The sequence below is a fragment of the Eucalyptus grandis genome, chromosome 4 (assembly GCF_016545825.1).
Source record: "Eucalyptus grandis isolate ANBG69807.140 chromosome 4, ASM1654582v1, whole genome shotgun sequence".
NCBI classification, from domain to species: domain Eukaryota; kingdom Viridiplantae; phylum Streptophyta; class Magnoliopsida; order Myrtales; family Myrtaceae; genus Eucalyptus; species Eucalyptus grandis.
The window spans coordinates 17,022,027-17,041,127 of record NC_052615.1 but is presented as its reverse complement, the minus strand read 5'-3'; the positions used below and the strand labels follow the sequence as shown (position 1 = coordinate 17,041,127).

The 19,101-nt window shown below is 39.7% G+C and overlaps 2 protein-coding genes across 2 annotated transcripts; both read right to left on the bottom strand.

Moving 5' to 3' along the window:
* Positions 1-2,754: 2,754 nt before the first annotated feature.
* Positions 2,755-9,100, bottom strand: LOC104441391 (tobamovirus multiplication protein 1). Its single transcript, XM_010054526.3, has 11 exons — positions 8,603-9,100; positions 7,955-8,045; positions 7,809-7,861; positions 6,999-7,091; positions 6,784-6,855; positions 6,045-6,117; positions 5,357-5,402; positions 5,172-5,235; positions 4,587-4,640; positions 3,554-3,631; positions 2,755-3,461 (listed from the first exon to the last, which is right to left on the bottom strand). The coding sequence occupies exons 1-11, from the start codon at positions 8,759-8,761 to the stop codon at positions 3,369-3,371; spliced, it is 876 nt and encodes a 291-aa protein (XP_010052828.2). The 5' UTR covers positions 8,762-9,100; the 3' UTR covers positions 2,755-3,368.
* A 4,331-nt stretch (positions 9,101-13,431) lies between these two features.
* On the bottom strand, positions 13,432-17,459 carry LOC104441390 (cardiolipin synthase (CMP-forming), mitochondrial). Its single transcript, XM_010054525.3, is given in 9 exon segments — positions 13,432-14,041; positions 14,129-14,223; positions 15,020-15,094; positions 15,187-15,272; positions 15,551-15,602; positions 15,705-15,779; positions 15,896-15,962; positions 16,781-17,097; positions 17,099-17,459. Coding segments are annotated over 9 exon segments (1,089 nt in total). The 5' UTR covers positions 17,330-17,459; the 3' UTR covers positions 13,432-13,950.
* Between the last annotated feature and the right edge of the window lie 1,642 nt (positions 17,460-19,101).

The following is a 19,101-nucleotide window of genomic DNA, read 5'->3' as shown; positions in this document are numbered from 1 at the left end:
GGTTGAGGCACGAATTCAAAAACAAGAAGAAAACCAGATACTTTTTTCTTTGTTTACGAAGACCCAAATTCTCCATCGGTCGAGCAAGACGAGGAGCAATGGGAATCGAGTCGTGATGATGACCGAGTAACGATTTGGTTGAGGAGTAGCAAGGGAGAAGAAAGAAGAAAACTTAAACATCTAAATGAATAACCTAAAGTTAATTAATTTAAAATTTTCCCTTTTTTTCCAATCACAAATTTCTAACAAAATTGCCCCTATTTTAATTGCCGAAAAATGTCTGCTGGCGAACTAAGGTATTCAATAGAGATTAATTTGATCACTTCAAGTCTTTATTTGACGCAAAATTCAGTTTGGGTCTTTATTTAAAACAATGGGTTCACTTCGGATCCTTATATGACACAAAGTTCACTTTGAGTCATTATTTGAAAAAAATTGATTCACTTTGGGTTCTTATTTGAAATTTTCCCTAAAAATTATTTAGCCAATGGGAGCGAGCATTGGTCAAGCAATCCCAAAATTCTAGAGGCAAGTTTTTTCACATAAAAATATTATTTTATTTTTCCATCAACATTCAATAATAACATTACATATTTAGTAGCTCTCCAAAGTTGAAAGTAATTTTTTTTTTTTTTTTTGGTTGTCAAAATAGCTAAAAGTAAGTTAAAATATTAAAAGGACAACACTATTTCTACCCCTTTAAGATTAAATCCACCCAATTTTCATCGAAAGAGAAAATTGCGAGCTTCACTGCTCTCCGAAAATGCCATCTATAAGTCAATTGAAATTTAGATTTATAGTCTCAAATTTATTCACTTTCCTTTTTTTCTTATATATTTACCATAATTAAGAATTTCATAAGTTTGGTTTTTGCCTATCGTAGATTTTCCATTTATATTAAAGGTATAATTTTTTTTGTTAGAATAGCTCCATAAAAAATTTATGGATAAATTGATAGTGGATGAAATTTAGTTAAATAAAAAAATCACATAAAGTAATAATTTCCTGAAAATGCTAGTGAAATATCATTATTTTGGATTGAAATAAATTAATATCATATATGAACAATTTACAAAAAAAATAAAAAATCAAGACATCTCATTGTGTATAATGTTTTTATTATATTCATATATTATTCCTCTAACATATTACATGCTCTATATATAAGTATCTCACAAGTGTAATAAGGAAAAAAGATAATTTTTTAAATAAAGTAAATGAAAAAATTTAATATATATGTTGACTAATGAAATTAAAAAATATTTTAGAAAAAAAAAAAAAGAGCTTTTGAGATAAGAGAGATAAAAAACAAATGAGTTGTTGTAAGATTAATAATAAAAAAAAAAAAAAAAATAGACTTTTAGTTTTATACTATATCAAATGATGTCTTTTTTCCTTACTATTAGGAATATGATTTTATATGGAGTATGTAAAATGTTATAGAAATATTTGAGAATGCACTTTTTTTTTAATATGCTAAAAAAACAACATATGAAATGTTTAATTATAGCAACTATCATAAATGGAAAAAGAAAAATAGAAAAAAATTTCAATTGCAATTGAAAGATTATGGGCAATTTTGTATTTTTATTGCAAATAAGAGTGGATGTAATCATTTAGAAGTGGAAACAATGCCGCCCAAATAAAAACTGATGATTTCTAAGTGAAGTTAATGACAATTTATACAAAAAAGTACGAAAAAATCTAAATAATGACTTAAAGTGCTTTCATTTTCCTAAATAAGTTGAAAAGGACCTAAATGGTTTGAAGGGCCTTTATTTTCTCAATTAAAAGTCTGAAGTTGACATTATATCAAATAAGGATCTAAAATTACTATATCGGTTCTAAAGAAAGGCCTAACTCACTGTCTGATAAGGGCATTTTCGTCCTTTACATTTTTTGAAATATATATTTTTTCCTTTTTCCATATTAGATGGAAAAGCAAATTAAAAAGGGGGGTAAGGGAAGACAATGAGGGCTCACTTGATTTCCTTACCTTCTGTTTTTTTAATTTAATTTAATTTAATATAAACAATATTTAAAATTAAAATTGTAGTGGACCAAAGTGCCCTTAATTGGTTGGAATATTTAGGGGCTAGCAAGGTCATATCCTTTTTAAAATTGTTAACTTTAAATCCTTATTTGAAACTACTATAGCCATTTAAGGCCCTTATTTAAAATAATGTCCACTTTAAATATTTATAAGAGAAAATGATTTCATGCTTTTTTTTTTTGGAATTTTCCCCAAAAAGCAAGTTCGGACAAAATATGTCTGATACCTGAATTTTTTATCATTTCATTTTTGATGTAGATGTAGAGACACATTTGAAAGTTGGAGAGTGAATTAAAATATTACCAGGATAGAATTAACACATTGAAAGACAGAAGGTCAATGAGATCGGATAACTTGCTTGTTTTCCTCTTTGGCTTTCTTGTCAATACAGGTCCGTTTTCAATGACAATTTCTATTCTGTCGTCTACTTGTGTATCCAGGATAGTGGAAGACGTAGCCACATTCACATTAGGTCGTTTTCTAGTAATTTTCTGCAATGAACGATAGAGGTGAGCAATAGGGCCATTTTGAATCGGAACCGAATTGGCATCGGGTCTATTCTGGTTTTCACTATGACCGGTTCAGTTCCCTGATGAAAAAAAATTAGGGGTCAGACTTAACTAGTTTGATTCCATGCCAGATGCAGGGCTAACCGGTTCGATTCCTAGTTGTGAATACTAAAACTACTTTGACAGGATGGATTTCCAGTTTCTAGTCTAAAACTATCTACCTTTAAACCAATCATCCTGATGAACAACATTACAGTTCATCCCCGACACGAGCCAGAAAACAGCCACATTAGCAACACAAGCACTGTAATACAAACATCAACTTCATCCTTCATCTTCAAGAATCCGAAAACAGGTAACACACGATCTTCACCAGCTCCTGTAAACATGGCCTATGTCATTGGTATAAACATGAGGACCCGATGTCTGAAATCGCATTGACTCTTTCTTTCTCCAAATGCCCGACCAATATCTGCACGTGATTTATTATACAAGCATGCAGCCCTCTGCTGTGTGCCCCTCGAACCCCGCTCAAAAGAAAGTGAATTTGAAAAAAAGGAGAACAAGAAGTAAATGAAAGGTACCTCCCCTACGATAAATTACAACATTATAAATGAAAAAGAATTGCCGGCATTGTGAGCCATACCAGAATGATGATACATCTGGAATTTTTTTTTTTCCTTTTTTTCCCTCGTGGCTCTGCTTCCCATTACTCAACTTTGGTAACTCTAGCCGTCGAACCATGAAAAACCCATCCTCAAGAGGACAAAAGAATAACTATCTACCAAAAAAAGGATTGACTCTGACTAGCGGATTGGATGGTACTGAGCCGATATCCTCTTGGGAGGCAACTTCCGTAAGATAAAGAGGACTAAAGCAGAAGGTAGGATCTCAACCAGCTGTTATTTGAGCAACAGACATTTGAAGGATATAAACAATCAGTTATGGAGCAAATTAACGAACCCAAGAATGAAGTGGGATAAGAAAGTACCATGTAATATATCAAATTTAGAATCGGGTGATTCAAAACGTCAAGGGATGCGTCTGTATCGAATGCAGATAAAAGGACCTGCATAGTGGAAGCAAATTCAGGGCTTTTGAAACAAACTGCAACCCTGACTAGATCGATATAATGGTGATGAATGTACAGGATCTTATTTCTCCTCCCCTTAAAAGCATTTTCAGTTGCAGCTCAACACGCGCACAATGAGTTTTGCTCAAACAGCAGGACCACATCTCTTCAGCAAGAGGTATTAGCTAGAAGACACTAAATGCCTACCTGCTACTGAAAAAAAATGAAATCCTTGATACAAGCAAAGAACTCTCACTTGGTTTTCCAAAGACAGTAACAAATCATGTCAAAGTAAAGGAAGTCAATGGTCACCGGATTTGCATTTTGAAGCTAGCATCCTTAAGCAGCGGGCTTGAGAGAAAACGATTCCATAACAGAGGCCAATCATTGAAGTGGGAACTTCACTAACCACCTCTAGATATTGGGTATCTCTTCACTCTCAACAACATTTTCAGACTACTCTATCTTGATTCTTCAAATTTTGTTTGAACAAGAGTGTCTTAGTTTTATTTCACCAATGAAGTCTAGAAAACAGCTTTGGCCTTCCTACTCCTCTTCATAGTCCTTTACTGATACTTCTTTTAAGCAAAGGCAGGGAGTAATTTAGGTGAGGAACTGCTATCATAGACAAGCTATGTATGCCATAGACATAGATGGACAATGATTCACCAATACATTGTACCTGGTTAAGTCCCAAGTGTTAAATGATGTAGAAGAACAATGAGAACTAGGACCCAGAAAGAAGACAAGGACTCAAGCTTGAGGATCACATGCTTCAAACAAATTTCCCATGGCAACATATCTATAATAGGTGTTTCAAATAACAGCCTGAAGTTGATATAGTAAAAGCACGAAAAAATGAGGCTATCCTTTCTGGAAAGTTGTAGACTCAAGTACAAACTTTGCATTTCTGGAAGAGACTAAGAGGGAAAAGAGGGAAGTAGGTGCTTACCACGAAACTTCTGATAAGGAAGCAGGTGAAGCATATAGCTGTGACAGATCCAACCTGCCAAAAAGGTGCACACCCCATTTCAGGTAGTCAGGAAAATCAATCCAAAAGCTACATTTGGTTTGGCTTTTCGCATACACATCCAATACAATAGCATTTGGCAGGGTGGATGATCCTTGAAAACTTTCATAAGTCATATCATAAACACGCAATATAAAAGTACCAAGACCTGCTTGAAAGTTGGATAAATTGGATATTTATCCAGTCAAATGAAGAAACTTTCACCAGAACCAAGAAAAAGGGAAAAAGGAAAAAAAGGAAGATGTCCCAGCGCTTGTGAGAATTGATAGAACAGAGAACTTCACTTACAAACAACTACAGCCTGATCCCAAAAATATCCAGTTTCTTACAAAGATATTAGTGACAGCACCAAGCACCACCACCAGCTATACAGTTCATATTTTCACTTTAACTCCAAAGTAATCATTACAGATGTGCACAATAATTAAAATACATCTCTTAAACAAAGGCAAGAAGCAGAAAGAAGTGACAGGACTAAGTTCTGATTTAAAATGAAAGGAAAAGCACCTCATGGAGCTTCTTCCTTCTTCCTTTAGATTCAATAGGAAAGCGCCTCAGCATGAAAAACAACCTGGAATTATTTGACAACCACACTGATCACAAGGAGAAAATCAAACCACACAGAGTAAGCAGAACATAAAAGTTCCAGATGCTCTGAGTAGTAAACCAGCACATTAACTTCTAATAATTACCTTCCTCCATAAAGCAAGAAGCCCAATGCAGCTAATATTGACACAACTGTGAGAAACAAGATTCCACCATAAGTACCAAGCAGATATCATGATTAGGACCAAAAGAAAGCTTAAATTACAAAAAGAAAAATTACTCTGCATCCCCTACAGCTCGGCTGACTAATTTAACTCATGAAAAGTTTCTTTTTCTTTTTTCTGCCCTACCCTGAAAGAGGTGTTAATCACTATACTTTTTGCACTTCTGTGAGCAAGCTCGATCAGGATGTCTAATTAAATAGCTTATAATGATACAAGTTAGTTACATCAGCTGTATCTGTTTTCCAGAAAAGCTTTCTCAATAGGTTCTGTTTTGTGAGAAGGAATGAAGGAGTATTCAACAGAAAGCAGATAGAGGCACGGTGCTGAGCAACTAGTTTTGAGAGCAGAACAAGTGGTAGAGGTACTTGTTACTTCCAAGCTCAAACTCTGTCATAAGTTTGACACTGAAGTTCGACCATAACCATGCAGGTCACTCTTAACTAATGTGATACACCTCAACATATTCTTCTCAGACACACTATGGTATGTAAGCACAGGTTCCCCATTTTCACTGAAAACCATATATTCAAATTCTCTCGCCATTTCTTGTGCCCCCAAAATCAAAGGAAATTCTCCTCCATGCCACTAGGGGTAAGAGATGTCAACTGACCTGCAATAAATACCTTCCCAACAAATTCCACAACGCTGTTGTCATCGATCCACAGGTAAATCCAGATGCAAATCTGAATTCAATGCTTATAATGCTATAGTTAGATTGACAAAATTAGTTAGAAACAATAACAAATAAATAATGCAGATTTTGCTTCAGTGACTGACTCATCCTCCCATGTGAAGAATTTAACACAACTTTATTCATACACAACGCAGTATGGAAACTGATGGTGTGGCAGATATCACTGGCTATACACATGACTACCTTCATACAGGACGCATCAGAGACACAGACAATTTCCTCTATTAAAATTCCAATTCGGTAGGTCCTTACTACAAATTGTTCTGGCAATTTTTCCAGTGAAAAAATTTAAGTTAGCCATAAGTCTTTCTTTGCCTTCAACATTCTTGCAATAACCAAAACTGAGCAAAGCTGCAACCAGATGTGATTGAAGGAAATGACTAACAAGCAGCTCCCTAAAGACCAGTCAGGCATTCTACACAACTTGCAGCGTTCGCATGAGGTGATTATATTGACTAGTGACAATTACATACCAAAACTTCCGAATAATAGTCTGAGAACTTGATACAAAAAGAAGAAATATACCAAAATCTAAACAAACAAGAAAGCACGAGTGTACATGTCACCAATGCAATCAATTACATAAATGATGCGGTGAAAAAGTGCATAATCAAATTTAATGAGATACTACATGAAAGGAATTGAGGAAAAGCACCTGGATGAAATATATGGCACCATTGACTGCAATATAAACGGTCCTTAGTTTATCTGTTGGTAAACTTCTTGCCTGCTCATTGTAAATGATGTGTGAATTACATAGACTCACTGTTGAGAAAGAAAAGAGACGGCCACATACTCTAACAGAGCATCAGAATTGACTTGAGATCATGCATCTCAGTGAGAGGAAAAGCCAAGGATGGAATTACTTGCCTGATGATATATTTCTGCCCAGAAGAGGACAAGAAGAGTGTATGTAGAGAAAAATAAGAGCCCCGGAAGATCCAACAGAACCCAAGTAAGAACCTGCTTCAAGTTGCAGTTGTCCCTCATAAGCATGCTAGGAAATAACAAGAGGCTTTCTAGACACTAGCAGCTGATCTATGTTGCTATCTAATGTTATCATAATGATACTGCTGTGAGTGTTCATTTCATTAGATACATTTCCCTTGTTTTAGGGCACTCCTGCGAAAGTTGGATCGTGCTATTAACATGATATTCTTCCACAACCAAATTAGTCAATTTTACATATTTTCAGGATATAAAGACCTGAGTAGGTCTCTAAACTACTCCCCCCTGAATAAAAGATCCCGGGGGGACTCCTCCTCACAACCCATTTACAGGGAAATGAGGGGTGAGTAGTATGGGATAAACTTCCCATTGGGTATCCCGGCCAAGCCCGAAAGGGTTAAGGGACCCACCTTTGATCCCCGTGAAGCCTTCCCCAGGATTGCCTGGGCGCGATTCAGGGAAATGATAAGGCCAGGCTTGGATAATAACCAAGACCTGGGTACCTGAATTTTTCTATTCAGTGTAAATGGTGAAAATGAGGCCACTTTCAGGATATGAACTTAATAAACATCAGTTTTATCTCAGGCCCTCTCAAGATGACCAGTGGGCTCTCTAAGTTAACTATGTAACCAATTATGTAGGGGATGTATAAACTTCATGAAGAAGTGAGCTTTGAAAATATAGGGCTTCCAAGATTGCGGCAGAAAATTTTAGAAGCAGCCATGAACCAACCTTTGGATGTAAATCAAAGACTTGATTGTGAAACCCAAACACGACAGCACGCACTGCAAAAGAAACACCGTAAGGCAAAGCCTCAATCAATTACCAAGAAATGCAATCCTGGAGCATGAAAATGTAAAGAAAGATTGAACAATCACCTCCATTGACAATAAAGTTCATGAGATGAAAAACCTTTTGAGTCGTCCAACCATATTCAGGCACTCTCAATTCAATCCTTATCAATTGAATCTGCACTTTGGCAAACAACAGCTCGGCTTGAGACTCATGTATGAAGCTAGCCATCATAGAACTACGCACTCGAAAATTAATTCACTTGCTAGGCAGGCATTTCAAATTAATGTGAACAAGCCAAGTATAATTGGCATTACAAATATTCGGACACTGTGGATCAGCTCAAAGTCCGCTGGATCTAGTGATTGAGGGAAAATGTACGCTCGAAAAGGAGTGGACAGGAGTTCAAAATCAAAATCTGAAGGATCCAATTGCCAATCAACATCAACCCAACATCTTTTTAACTCTGCCAAAGTGGAATCCATGAACCGGTTCACATGTCCAATCGAGACCGCCACAAAAGTGATTTCTGATTGTACATTCCACTCCACTGCAACTTCTACATCCCCACATCCACAAAACTAAAGGTTCCCCATTTCTCAAGCAAGAAAATCACAGACGCACAATCTCTAGAGACCTCTAAACATAATCAAAGGCGAACAATCACATCACTCTCATTCCACAAGCAAGAAAACATCAAACACAGCGCAGCAGAGAGAGAGAGAGAGAGAGACCAGGGCGACAGTGGAGACGAGCGCGTAGGCGGCGCAGAGGGCATAGAAGATACCGTCCTGCCACTGGCTGGAGTCGTTGATCTCGTCCCACCAGCTGGTGACGAGGGCCGCGACCTCCATTGGCGATAGCCCCATCGCCACTTGCAGGCTCCTCCCCATGCTCCCCTCACTCCAGAGAAGCAGAGCTCCTCTCGAACCCAACGAACCCAGAAGAAAAGACAAAAGCTTTCGTATAGAACGAACTACTCCAGCCTCCAGAGAGGGAGAAGGAGAGAGAAAGGAGGGAGCTTGGCGAAGGGAGAGCACGAATTGGACGCACCCAGAGAGGAGAGAGAAAGAGGGACTGCCCTGAAAATTCTACCAGACGGTCACACAGAAGAGAGGGGAAGGGGAATGGGATTCTCTCTCTAGGATTTGGCTCCTACCTAAGCTTCCAACAGGCAACTGAAGACTGGAGATTGGCGGACGACGACCGGTCTCGGTAGTTGCTGTCCTCCCTCTCTCTCTCTAACTTCAGTTTTGCGATTAAGTGGCGTGCTAGCACATGTCTTAGCGACCCTCCTCGTAATAAATTAGTTTAATTTAATTATTCATTGACCCAAAACATAAGCTAATTAATTAATCTCCCCCCTAGGATCTGCTGTCTAATGACTCAATCGCCTCCACCACTGATCGGATGTGATTATTCAATCCCACGTCGTGCTACTATTGTTTTAGCACTTGTGCCAATCACGTGATCCTCTCTCCAAAGACCCGTCTTACAAAACGACCCCTTCTCCATTTGACGGCTCGGAATAGTGCATAAATCTAATAATATCGAGATTTCTTAACTTTCCCATCTTTCATGATGCACATTAGGATAAAAAGGTATGTACTTTTGATCATGAATTAGCTAATAGCAACGTCGTGATCAGTGCATCTTTTAGTTCAGCTTCCTTTTTAAAAAAGCCATCACCTAAAATTATCACAAAATCTTACAGGTAGTCACCAAGAGGTCAAAGGAGTTGACTTTCCATTTGGGTTGTCACCAACCATAAAAACTGTTCGAACCCCTTTTTCAAGCGCCCTATTCCTACCCCCACCTTCCCTCCTTTACTACAGAAGTCTTTTTCTCCAACTCTATTTTGGCGCCAAATGGTCTGATCTAAAGGACCAATCGGACCCGAGCTTGATGGCCGGATCGTTTGGTGGGTGGTGCGGCTACCCGGGAAAACGGAACGATTCGAGCCTCGTTTCTCCATCACGTGGTCCGAGGGTCGGCAGCGACCACCACCGCAACACCAGCAATCGAACGTGGCCAGGGAACTCCTAACTATTCGGCACGATGGTTGACCCAGGTTTGGTCCGCCACGCAAGGATGTACTGGCCACCTAATATGCCTTTTTGGGGCAAACGGGTCACGTGGGTCTTAAGCTTGTTTGGCCATAGAAGGTATGGATACTGGGGACCCTTTAGAGATCCTGTTCTTTAGAACAAATATTACTGCTTTAGCCGTCCCTTCGTTCCCTCTCGCAAGAATCGCCTTTTTTCTTTTCATTACTTGAGAATAGGAGCGAAACTAATGGTGTGCAAAGGAATCGAGAACTACGTGGACTAGACCGACGTTTGGTTTTGAGCATTCCAATTGGAACTAATGAGTACAGATATGATTTCTGATTTGAGGGTTGAATCGGTTACCTGAACCATCCAAACCATGCTAGTATATATACTTTTAGCATTGACCTTGCTGTTGTTTTTAGGGCATAATGTATGAACAAAACTTCATTTATTTAATTGGTCGAGCTATTAATCCTGTGCCATGCTCTATACCATCAGCCCCAGTTATTCGGAAGATTGGTTCAAGAATCAAAGTGTGACTTGGTCTCCGTGGAATTAAGGCGTGGGAACATTGATTCAAGTTTTGGGCAAGTGAGGTGCTTAAAGAATTCACTGGAGCAAGGGAGGAAATCTTGATTAGAAATATTGAATTAGCTTTTAGAGTTGTAAGGGAACACGAAATATGCTGCTGAAACCTTTCTGTTGCTCCTCTCACGTCTTCGTTTTCTGGCGTTCGCTTTTTGTTGCAAATTGATTTATTCAACATTGCCCATCCAGCTCGACCAAAAGGGAAAAAAAAAGACACTACCCTTCCCGAGATCTATGGAAACAATGAAGGGGCATTATTTTCTGCTGTCGTTCAGTGGGATTAGTTCCATGGACCAACGGAATGGGATCGGACCGGTGGTGCAATTTTCAGATGGGTCCATACAACCAATGGGCAATCTCTAATTCCCATTTTACAATAGTGGGTAGTTTTCTAAATCCAAGGTAGGAAACCATCTACTCTGAAACCGTTCATCCCTAAGTGACATGTCCAGAAATTACCAAAAGTCGTAAATACATTGCATCTATGCCACTCCAGTTTTAAACAATTTAATTTTACTAATGAGTCATCAATCTTTCAACAATTTGCCATGGTAGCCATTTTGATCAATTTTGGTAGGAATTGATAACATGAACATTGGTTATCCTACGTAACACGATCTGTGATAATGTAAATATTTTTTTTTTTTAAAATTTTCTGAAAATTTTAATATTTCTTTCTTTTCTTTTTTTTTCTTTCTTTCTTCTTCCATTTTCTCTACTTAGTTTGGCGAAGGCTATGCAACCTTTGCTAGATTTATACGAGGGCTACAACCGGTAGGGTTGGCTAGCGACACTCATCGAACTTAGTAGAGAAAAAAAAAAGAAAAAGAAAAACAAGTAAAAAATTTAGAATATTTAAAAAAATGTAAAAATTATCCTTAATAACATTGTTCATTGGGCATACTATGTAGGATGACCAATGTTTATGTCATTAATTTCCGCTAAAATCCACCGAAAGAATTATATTAACAAGTTGTCAAAAGGTTTAGGATTCAATCTGTAAAATATAAATATATATGATTTAACAGATTGAATTGGTACAAATACAATAAATTTAATACTTTTTTTTTCATAAAATCATTTTCCCGTGAAACATCGATGCAGCCTTCATTCTTTCCTGTTATGATATTTGGTGACTTGGGTTCAATAAAGAATTGGGATAAGCGTTCGAAACAAAATGATCTCGTCATGTTGCCGTCAATGCATGAGGAAGTGCAAAGAATGGGTATACTTTCGAAAACACAGTAATTCCACAAAACGTGGGGAGATCTACGGCACGAGAACAATCTAAATCGAACCTTTTTTCTAAGATTTGGAATCTAAATGTCATGCCCCAACATTCCTTCAAAACCATGTTCTTCTCATGCTATAGACATCTCTGATCCACGAGGTCAATCCGTGCAACAAATGGTGGTGATCGGTGAAGGACTTGCGGTTAGATTGTTGCTCCTTTGCTTGCTCCAAATATCAATGGCAAGGGACTACAACCTCATTAAATTCCATTTAAGTTTTTAGGTTTTGGCATCGATTGGCTTGCCACGTATCCTCACTTTTCTCTTCCAGCTCATTTTCGGACATCCTGATATTATAAAGTTCGAAAGGATAAGTCAGGGGCCATTGTCAAACAATAATATTTAGGGTCCCTTTCTGGGTTCCGCCCGGTCCTTACCAAACCATATATTCTATATATTATCTTAGGTTGTCAATTCAAGCGAATGATACAAACTTGCGACGCACAATTGCGCACATCGTGCCCCGTCCCCAGACGTCTCTTCCGGTTGACGACGAAATAAAATCTGCTTCAATCGGACGAGAAAGAGTAGAAAAATCTTACTTACTAAAAAGGAAAGAGAAGCATTTTCTGAGAGAGTAAGGCTGCATTTGGGAACTGCTTTCTCAAGGATTTTTGGAGGCTAAAGGCCTTTGGGTCAAATATTTAGTGTTTGGCAAGTTTTTTTTCACTTACTTTTGCCAAATGCAAGCCTTCCAAAGCTGAAAATCCAAGGCAATTTGGGGGTTGCCTTAGGCTTTTTCGGCATACTAGTTTTGAGGTTAATAAAGTTTTTATTTCGAAATTGTCCTCATTAATTTTTCATTTTTCCAGCTTTACCCCAACGATTGTTGATCATTTTCATCTTCTTCCCTTCTCTCTACTAAACATGACCAGCATATACGTGTGGTCGCTGGTGAAGTGTAGATGGTCCAGCGAAGGGCAGGCAGTGCGGGGTGGTCCGGCTAGGGTCCCACGACCCTCTGACAAGGGTTGCCGTACAGAGGATGCCGACAACCCAGATCGCGCGCAGATCTGGTCGCGTGGATCTAGATCGCGGCGACCAAATCGCAGGCATCAGCGACTTTCACAGCATGGTGGGTCACACGATGGTGTGACGAGGGTCGTGGCGACCCGGATCTCACAATCTAGTCGAGATCCGGGTCGTTGCAACTAGATCGAGCGGCACCGATGACCTCTACATGGTGACTCCAGCCGAACGTTGCCCTTTGCCGTGCTGCCTCCCCCTCGCCAAATCGTCTACCCTTTGCCGGCAACTATTAGCTCTTCGCCGGTGATAACCAGCAAAGCCCTTGGCTGGCGGTAACCGACAAAGCCCTTGGCCGGCTAACTCTCCTTTTTTTTCATTTTTTTTTAATAACAAAAGCCTATTGCAAATTTAATTTACCCAAACACTATTTTGCTCAAAATACTTCATAATGGACTTTCACAAATACAATTTACCAAACACACTTTGCATTTTAAAAAACTATTTTAACTCAAGAAACTTTACATTTTCTTAAAAAGTCACCCTAATTTCGAGGAAAAGGGTTCTTTCCTTTTTGTGCGAAGCGAAATGATCGAAAATGGAAGGCAAATTCGAAGACGGGTCTTAATTAAATCCCCGTGGAAAGTAGGATTGTCCAATGATGTAGAATTACTTGGCCGTTTTGAACTTCTATACCATGAGCGAATTTTAAAAGCACAAACGACTGCTTGCTGCCGGAATTCTTCGTTGACAGCAGTTAGAAGCCAAATGGAGAACAAGAAGCATGATATCGTTATCGACACGTACAAACGTGCAGAAGACGTACTTTGCCATGGAAATTAGGCCACTGATGGAAAAAGTTCACAAGATCAAAATGCTCTGGTCTCTGAATGTTCTTCCTGATTCAGTCCGCTTTGTACACATGCTAAACATGCACGAGCCAAGAATCCCGCGAGAAGATGATCTCATGGAAGGAGCAGGGGAATCCATTCGTCTGATAATTGCACTTCCGCCTTTTTGGTCGGCTGTCTTCGCGTGCCAGGATTTGCATGGCTATAACCAGTTTATCGTCTTTCTTCGGCAATCATATCCTGACTAGAGGCAGCAATTCCCTTATTCGAAAGATAATTGCCGACTCTTGAGTTATGTACACTGTCTCTGAAGTCATATGGAGAGGAATTGAGCCTAATGTTTTCTTAGGACGGATGTGGATCTTCTCATGTGCTGCACACCGTATGCTGCGGTGGACGCGATTGTCGTACACGCCACTAACCAGCTGCAAAAGGTCACAAAGAAGGCTGACGTTCAGTGAAAATACCCCAGAATGGAATCAAAATTAATGCACTTTTCAGAACAAATTTACCTCAAGTATGTAATGTATGATTGAGTTTCTGCGGTTCCAAATTCAGGTTGCAAGAGAGCGGCAGCAACTAGAGCCAACTGGAAAACTGTATTTACCTGTAGACAATATAAGTGACCGTGAGGATACTATGACACAACAGCATCAAGAACACTGTCAAACCTTTTGCGACAGATCTATGTAACTCTATATATACTGTCTCTGAGTTCAAGATCCAAAAGCAATTCTTATCTTCAGTCAACCAAAGAACAAAAATGAATGAAGTACAGCAATTAGCATGACAGTCAGACTCCAACAACTGATTCGCCGTTCTGACAGAACCCAGTTTTTAGCTATAGAAAAAAGTTAGGCTCTTTTTCTAGGTGAAGTCACATTGCCGTGACAGAACTTCTGCTTATTGGGTTTCCCACAAGCTTGATGGATGAACTTGATAATGAAAACCATATAGCACCTCCAATTCCTAAACGAAGCAGATTTGCGGCACAAGAAGAAAATTATTCTTTCAACACTTTATATGGAATATGAGATTCAAGAGCTCATATTCAGTCATACAAGAATAAGCATGAATAAAAGTTCTCAAAAAGGTAGAAAGACAAGGGAGTCATGACCTATTACATGAGCCTCCGCTCAATACATAGAAACATCTACATCGTCTTACTATGTTTGCAAATGAGAGACCCAGAAACAATTATTTTAATCCAAAAGAGGGGGCTTCAACCCAAAAACAGACCTGACCAAGAAAGGAAAAAACCAACGAGCGGAGGATGAATCAAAAACAAATTCAACCAAAGTGCCGACGACGATATTACCAGGCAACCAATATCACATATTAGCACATTTTGAAGTGCGTAACAAGGATTGCTTATGGAATACTTTGAAGAAAAATACACATACCTTGCTGAGGAAGAGAGGCTCAATCTTTTCTGGATGAGGCCCATTGAGGTTGAAGAAATCAGACCAACTCGCCCACTAGAAAAAGAATTTCTCCAAAGTAAAAGACCGCAAAAGGATCGCATAAAGATCGATCATCAGATGCTCTCTATTTATGTTAATAACCTTACCTGCCAACCTAAGTCACTAGCTCTTTTGTACACTGCTCCACCAACAAGAAGGACATCTCGCAACACGACCAGCCCAACAAGTTCAGCTGCATCCAGAAACCAAATATAGTTCACTTACTGCAGCATTTGGTTCAATCACCATCCAAACAAATTAAGCAAGATCTGAGGTGGTATTATGCTTGGTTCACTCCATGCTTTTAATGTCTCAAAGAAAGAAAAGCACTAAGTTCTTTAAGTTACACTGGGGAGATCCTTTACATTCGTTCAGCCAGCTTATATGCAGTGGTCTAACTTCTCCTTACTCTACATGTATTTGCAGCTTTTATCCATGCTAACGCAATATGGATACAAGCAAACTACTCACTCGGCAGAAGATCATTATGTACCATAGCCAGAGCAACACAACCAATTAGAACCTGAAGAAGTATCGAAAGCAATCTAATAAGAATCATAACCGACAAAAAGAATTTCTCGTGATAAATGGAACCCAATAATATAGTAGATTCTTGCAAAAATACCTTGTCAGCAAGGGGGTCAAGATAGGAACCCACAACTGAATTTATATTCATCTTCCTGGCCACATACCCATCTAGCTGAAATGCCCAAACAAGGAAACGAAACAAGGGAAAGAAAATAGAGGGGAATTAATAAAGCACTACTTTATCAGTGACAGATGTGCTTCAGAAGAGAGAGAAGATCAGCAACTAACCCAATCAGTTGCTCCAGAGATGGCCAATCCCACAAATGCAGTAGCATACCATTCATTCACGATCATCCTGCATAAGGGGTTTTCCAGTGGAGCTCCAGAAGTGAGAGAATTGAAATCATTCAAAACAGCACATTGAGGAAGCAACAAGAGCCAATAAGCAAACGGAAGGGCAAAGCACACTTCACTTTGCCAGAAATGATCATTTTTTTTTAGTCCCTCCCTTTCAGACTCTGAAGTTCTTCACTAAGAATTTTCATCAACATGACTACCCAAGGACACTTACTCGCATTAGCTACATCTGAAAGTATTTCAAAGCACTCACTTGAGATTGCAATGGCATGACATGGGTGCAACACTCCAGTCATTTTATTAAACTTCTAACACAATTCAGTGTAACTAACTTAGTAATGGAATGGCTCTGGAATAGGTTTTGCTCAGATGCAGATTAGCATTTGGCTAGTGCTGCAGAACAGCGTGAACTCGAATTTCCAAATTTCCAAGTTAAGTGAACTCCTTAATATTCTTTTCCGGTAAAGGTGAGGGCATAATTCAACTCGATTGAGATAGTTCATATGGAAAAAAGAAAAAAGAGAAGTATGGTAAGTGTCGCCACAGCAACAGCTATTCCACATAACATCACTGCAATTTAGAATTGAGATATAACTGTGATTCATGGAGTTATGCTCATCAGAAGAACAGCCGTGACCGTTACCATTCCAATCTACAGGACCAAGATCAACCATCTACTCCACGATCCATATCATTCTCTGGCTAAGCAAAGTAAGACATACCATGCAAAAACAATTCGAACAAATCCCAACAATTTGATAAAAATGAAAGCTTTACTCGTAAGAGATCAAGTTCAAACATCTAAACAGAACTCACCATCCAAGGAAAGGACCCGAAATCAGCCGGCTTATGGAGATCAAATTGGGCAAATTCACGAAACCATCTACGAAACCCTCACTCGACCTCCCCTCCCAAGCGCCCCGATCCGCCCCCAACTTCGGCTCCAAAGCCACCGACCCGATTCCGACCCCAGCCCCGGCCCCGGCTTCCAGCCCCCGCCGCCGCCGGAGCAAATCGAGCCTCAAATTCAACGCCTCGACCCGCCGCAGGACGGCGCCGCCGCCGAGGTAGAGCGGCGTGGCGGACTGCGAGAGCTTCCACGGCGGCAGGGACAGGAAGAGCGGGCCCCGGGGGCCGCGCGATCATCCATTTCGAGAGCGGGGAGAGGAACCGGTTGGGGAAGCTGGAGTGGAGGAAGGGGTTGACGAAGAGCGGCGTGAACGGCGACGGGACCGCGTAGGAGTTGGCGGCGGCGGCGGAGGCGGAGGCGGCCGGGGAGGAGGCGGCGGCGGCGGCGGTGAGGAAGGGCCTCGATTTGCTAGGGCTTCTGGCGAGGAGGGATCGCAGGGAGCTGTAGATCGTCATCGTTCGCGTCAGCAGAGGCTACCAGAGGGAGTCGACATTGATTGTGGAGGACTCGGCGATTTTTTCTTTTATTTTTTCTTTTAAGAAACAAGAGGATTTTCGCGAGGTTGAAGACGACGGCGGCGGCGGCGGCGGAGCTAGGTTTTGCGGGGGTTTAGGACGGCGCGCCAGCCGTCGAGATGCCACGTGGCGGGCTGCGGACGCTGCGATCACGGCCGTTGCATCTTGGGACCGTTGACAACAAAAGAAAAAAAGGCCGACCCTTGTAATCGACGAGGAACGAGTTCGACCGGTCAAAGCGTGAGCGATCCCGATCGACGGCGAGCGTGAGGACCGGATCAGCGCCGATGAGGTAATCGACATGCGATCGAGCGCTTTTATCAAAACTTGAGAGAAGTTGATTGATCCCATGGAAATCGAAATGGGAAAATGCCTTGAATCATGCCCATGGACGAGTCCATCACGCCATATCCATTGGCCGATGAACAATCCTTGATTTTGACCGTGTGTTGAGATATTATAATTAATAACGGAATCATTGTGTCCAGTACTCGAAATCTATTATAATTGCAAATAGGATTAATGAGTTACTTGTGAATTTAAATTCGATGACTATGGATTGTTGGTTATAAATACGCTAGGTTGCATTTGGTCGTAGAATAATGATTATGATGTAATTGGATACTCAATAGTGATGTGAACATATCTAATTTAAGATAATATTGGAAAAAAAAATTAAAATAGAAAATAGAAAACCCTGAAACTAGGAATCGCGGCCACTGCTGCCACCATGGTGGCCACGATCGAGGAAGACCACCACCGGGCGGCGTCTCCTCTGCGCAGCGATGAAAATCCAAAGATTCGATACCGAAGAGGGGGCGGGAGAAATTTCAAGCAACTCCACCACCATCTGCAACTCGCTTATAAATACCATGAGCGATGGACAAAAGGTCATGCCATCAGAAAGGCACGCATGCGAAGACAAGAGAGTCAAACCTTTAAGGGCTTATCGATCTTCAGAAAACTCCAAGCTTGCTAATGAACAAGATAAATTTATTTTTTTTTTTGACAGCATAGACTTTTATATAAGAGGTATTTATAGGCCGATTTGCTATGGGAAGATGACGATTCTAATTTTGTTAAAGTTTTTTTTTTTTTTTTTTAAATTCAATTTAGCTTTATCCCACCCTCTCTTTTGAATTTCTTATCCAATATTTTATCTGGACATATCTAAGTTTATCTGAAAGAAGAACAATATAAGTGTCATAACTTTGGTATGACATTCATTTGAAGACTATAACTTCGACTGAACGCCATAACCTTTTTTTTTTCATTCACTTAAGGTTACATCAAAATAAAATCGATCATTTAAGTACTATTTTTAGCAAATCATTTTATGTGGATTATTTAATTTTTTTCCAATCATTTTTATTATTAAATTTCTCTTTCTTCTTTTTTCTTTTCATTTTTTTACTATTTTTTTAAGGCTCAACGAAGGCTACCTTGCCAACAACTAGTGAGGCCGTGAAGGTTCTCGCCAAATTTGGGCAACCATGGCCTCTCCTAGGGCCTTCGCAACCCCACCCAATCTAGGCGAGAGATACCCTCGTCGGCCATAAAAAAGAAAAATCAAAATTTTAATTAAAAAATTAAAAAATTGTCCATGTCGGTATTGGCGAAGCCACGTAGAACGACCTACATCCATGTTAGATTTTCTGATGATAACCATTTTATTTTTTACCAAAATATTTTTCAATTCTCGAAAACATATT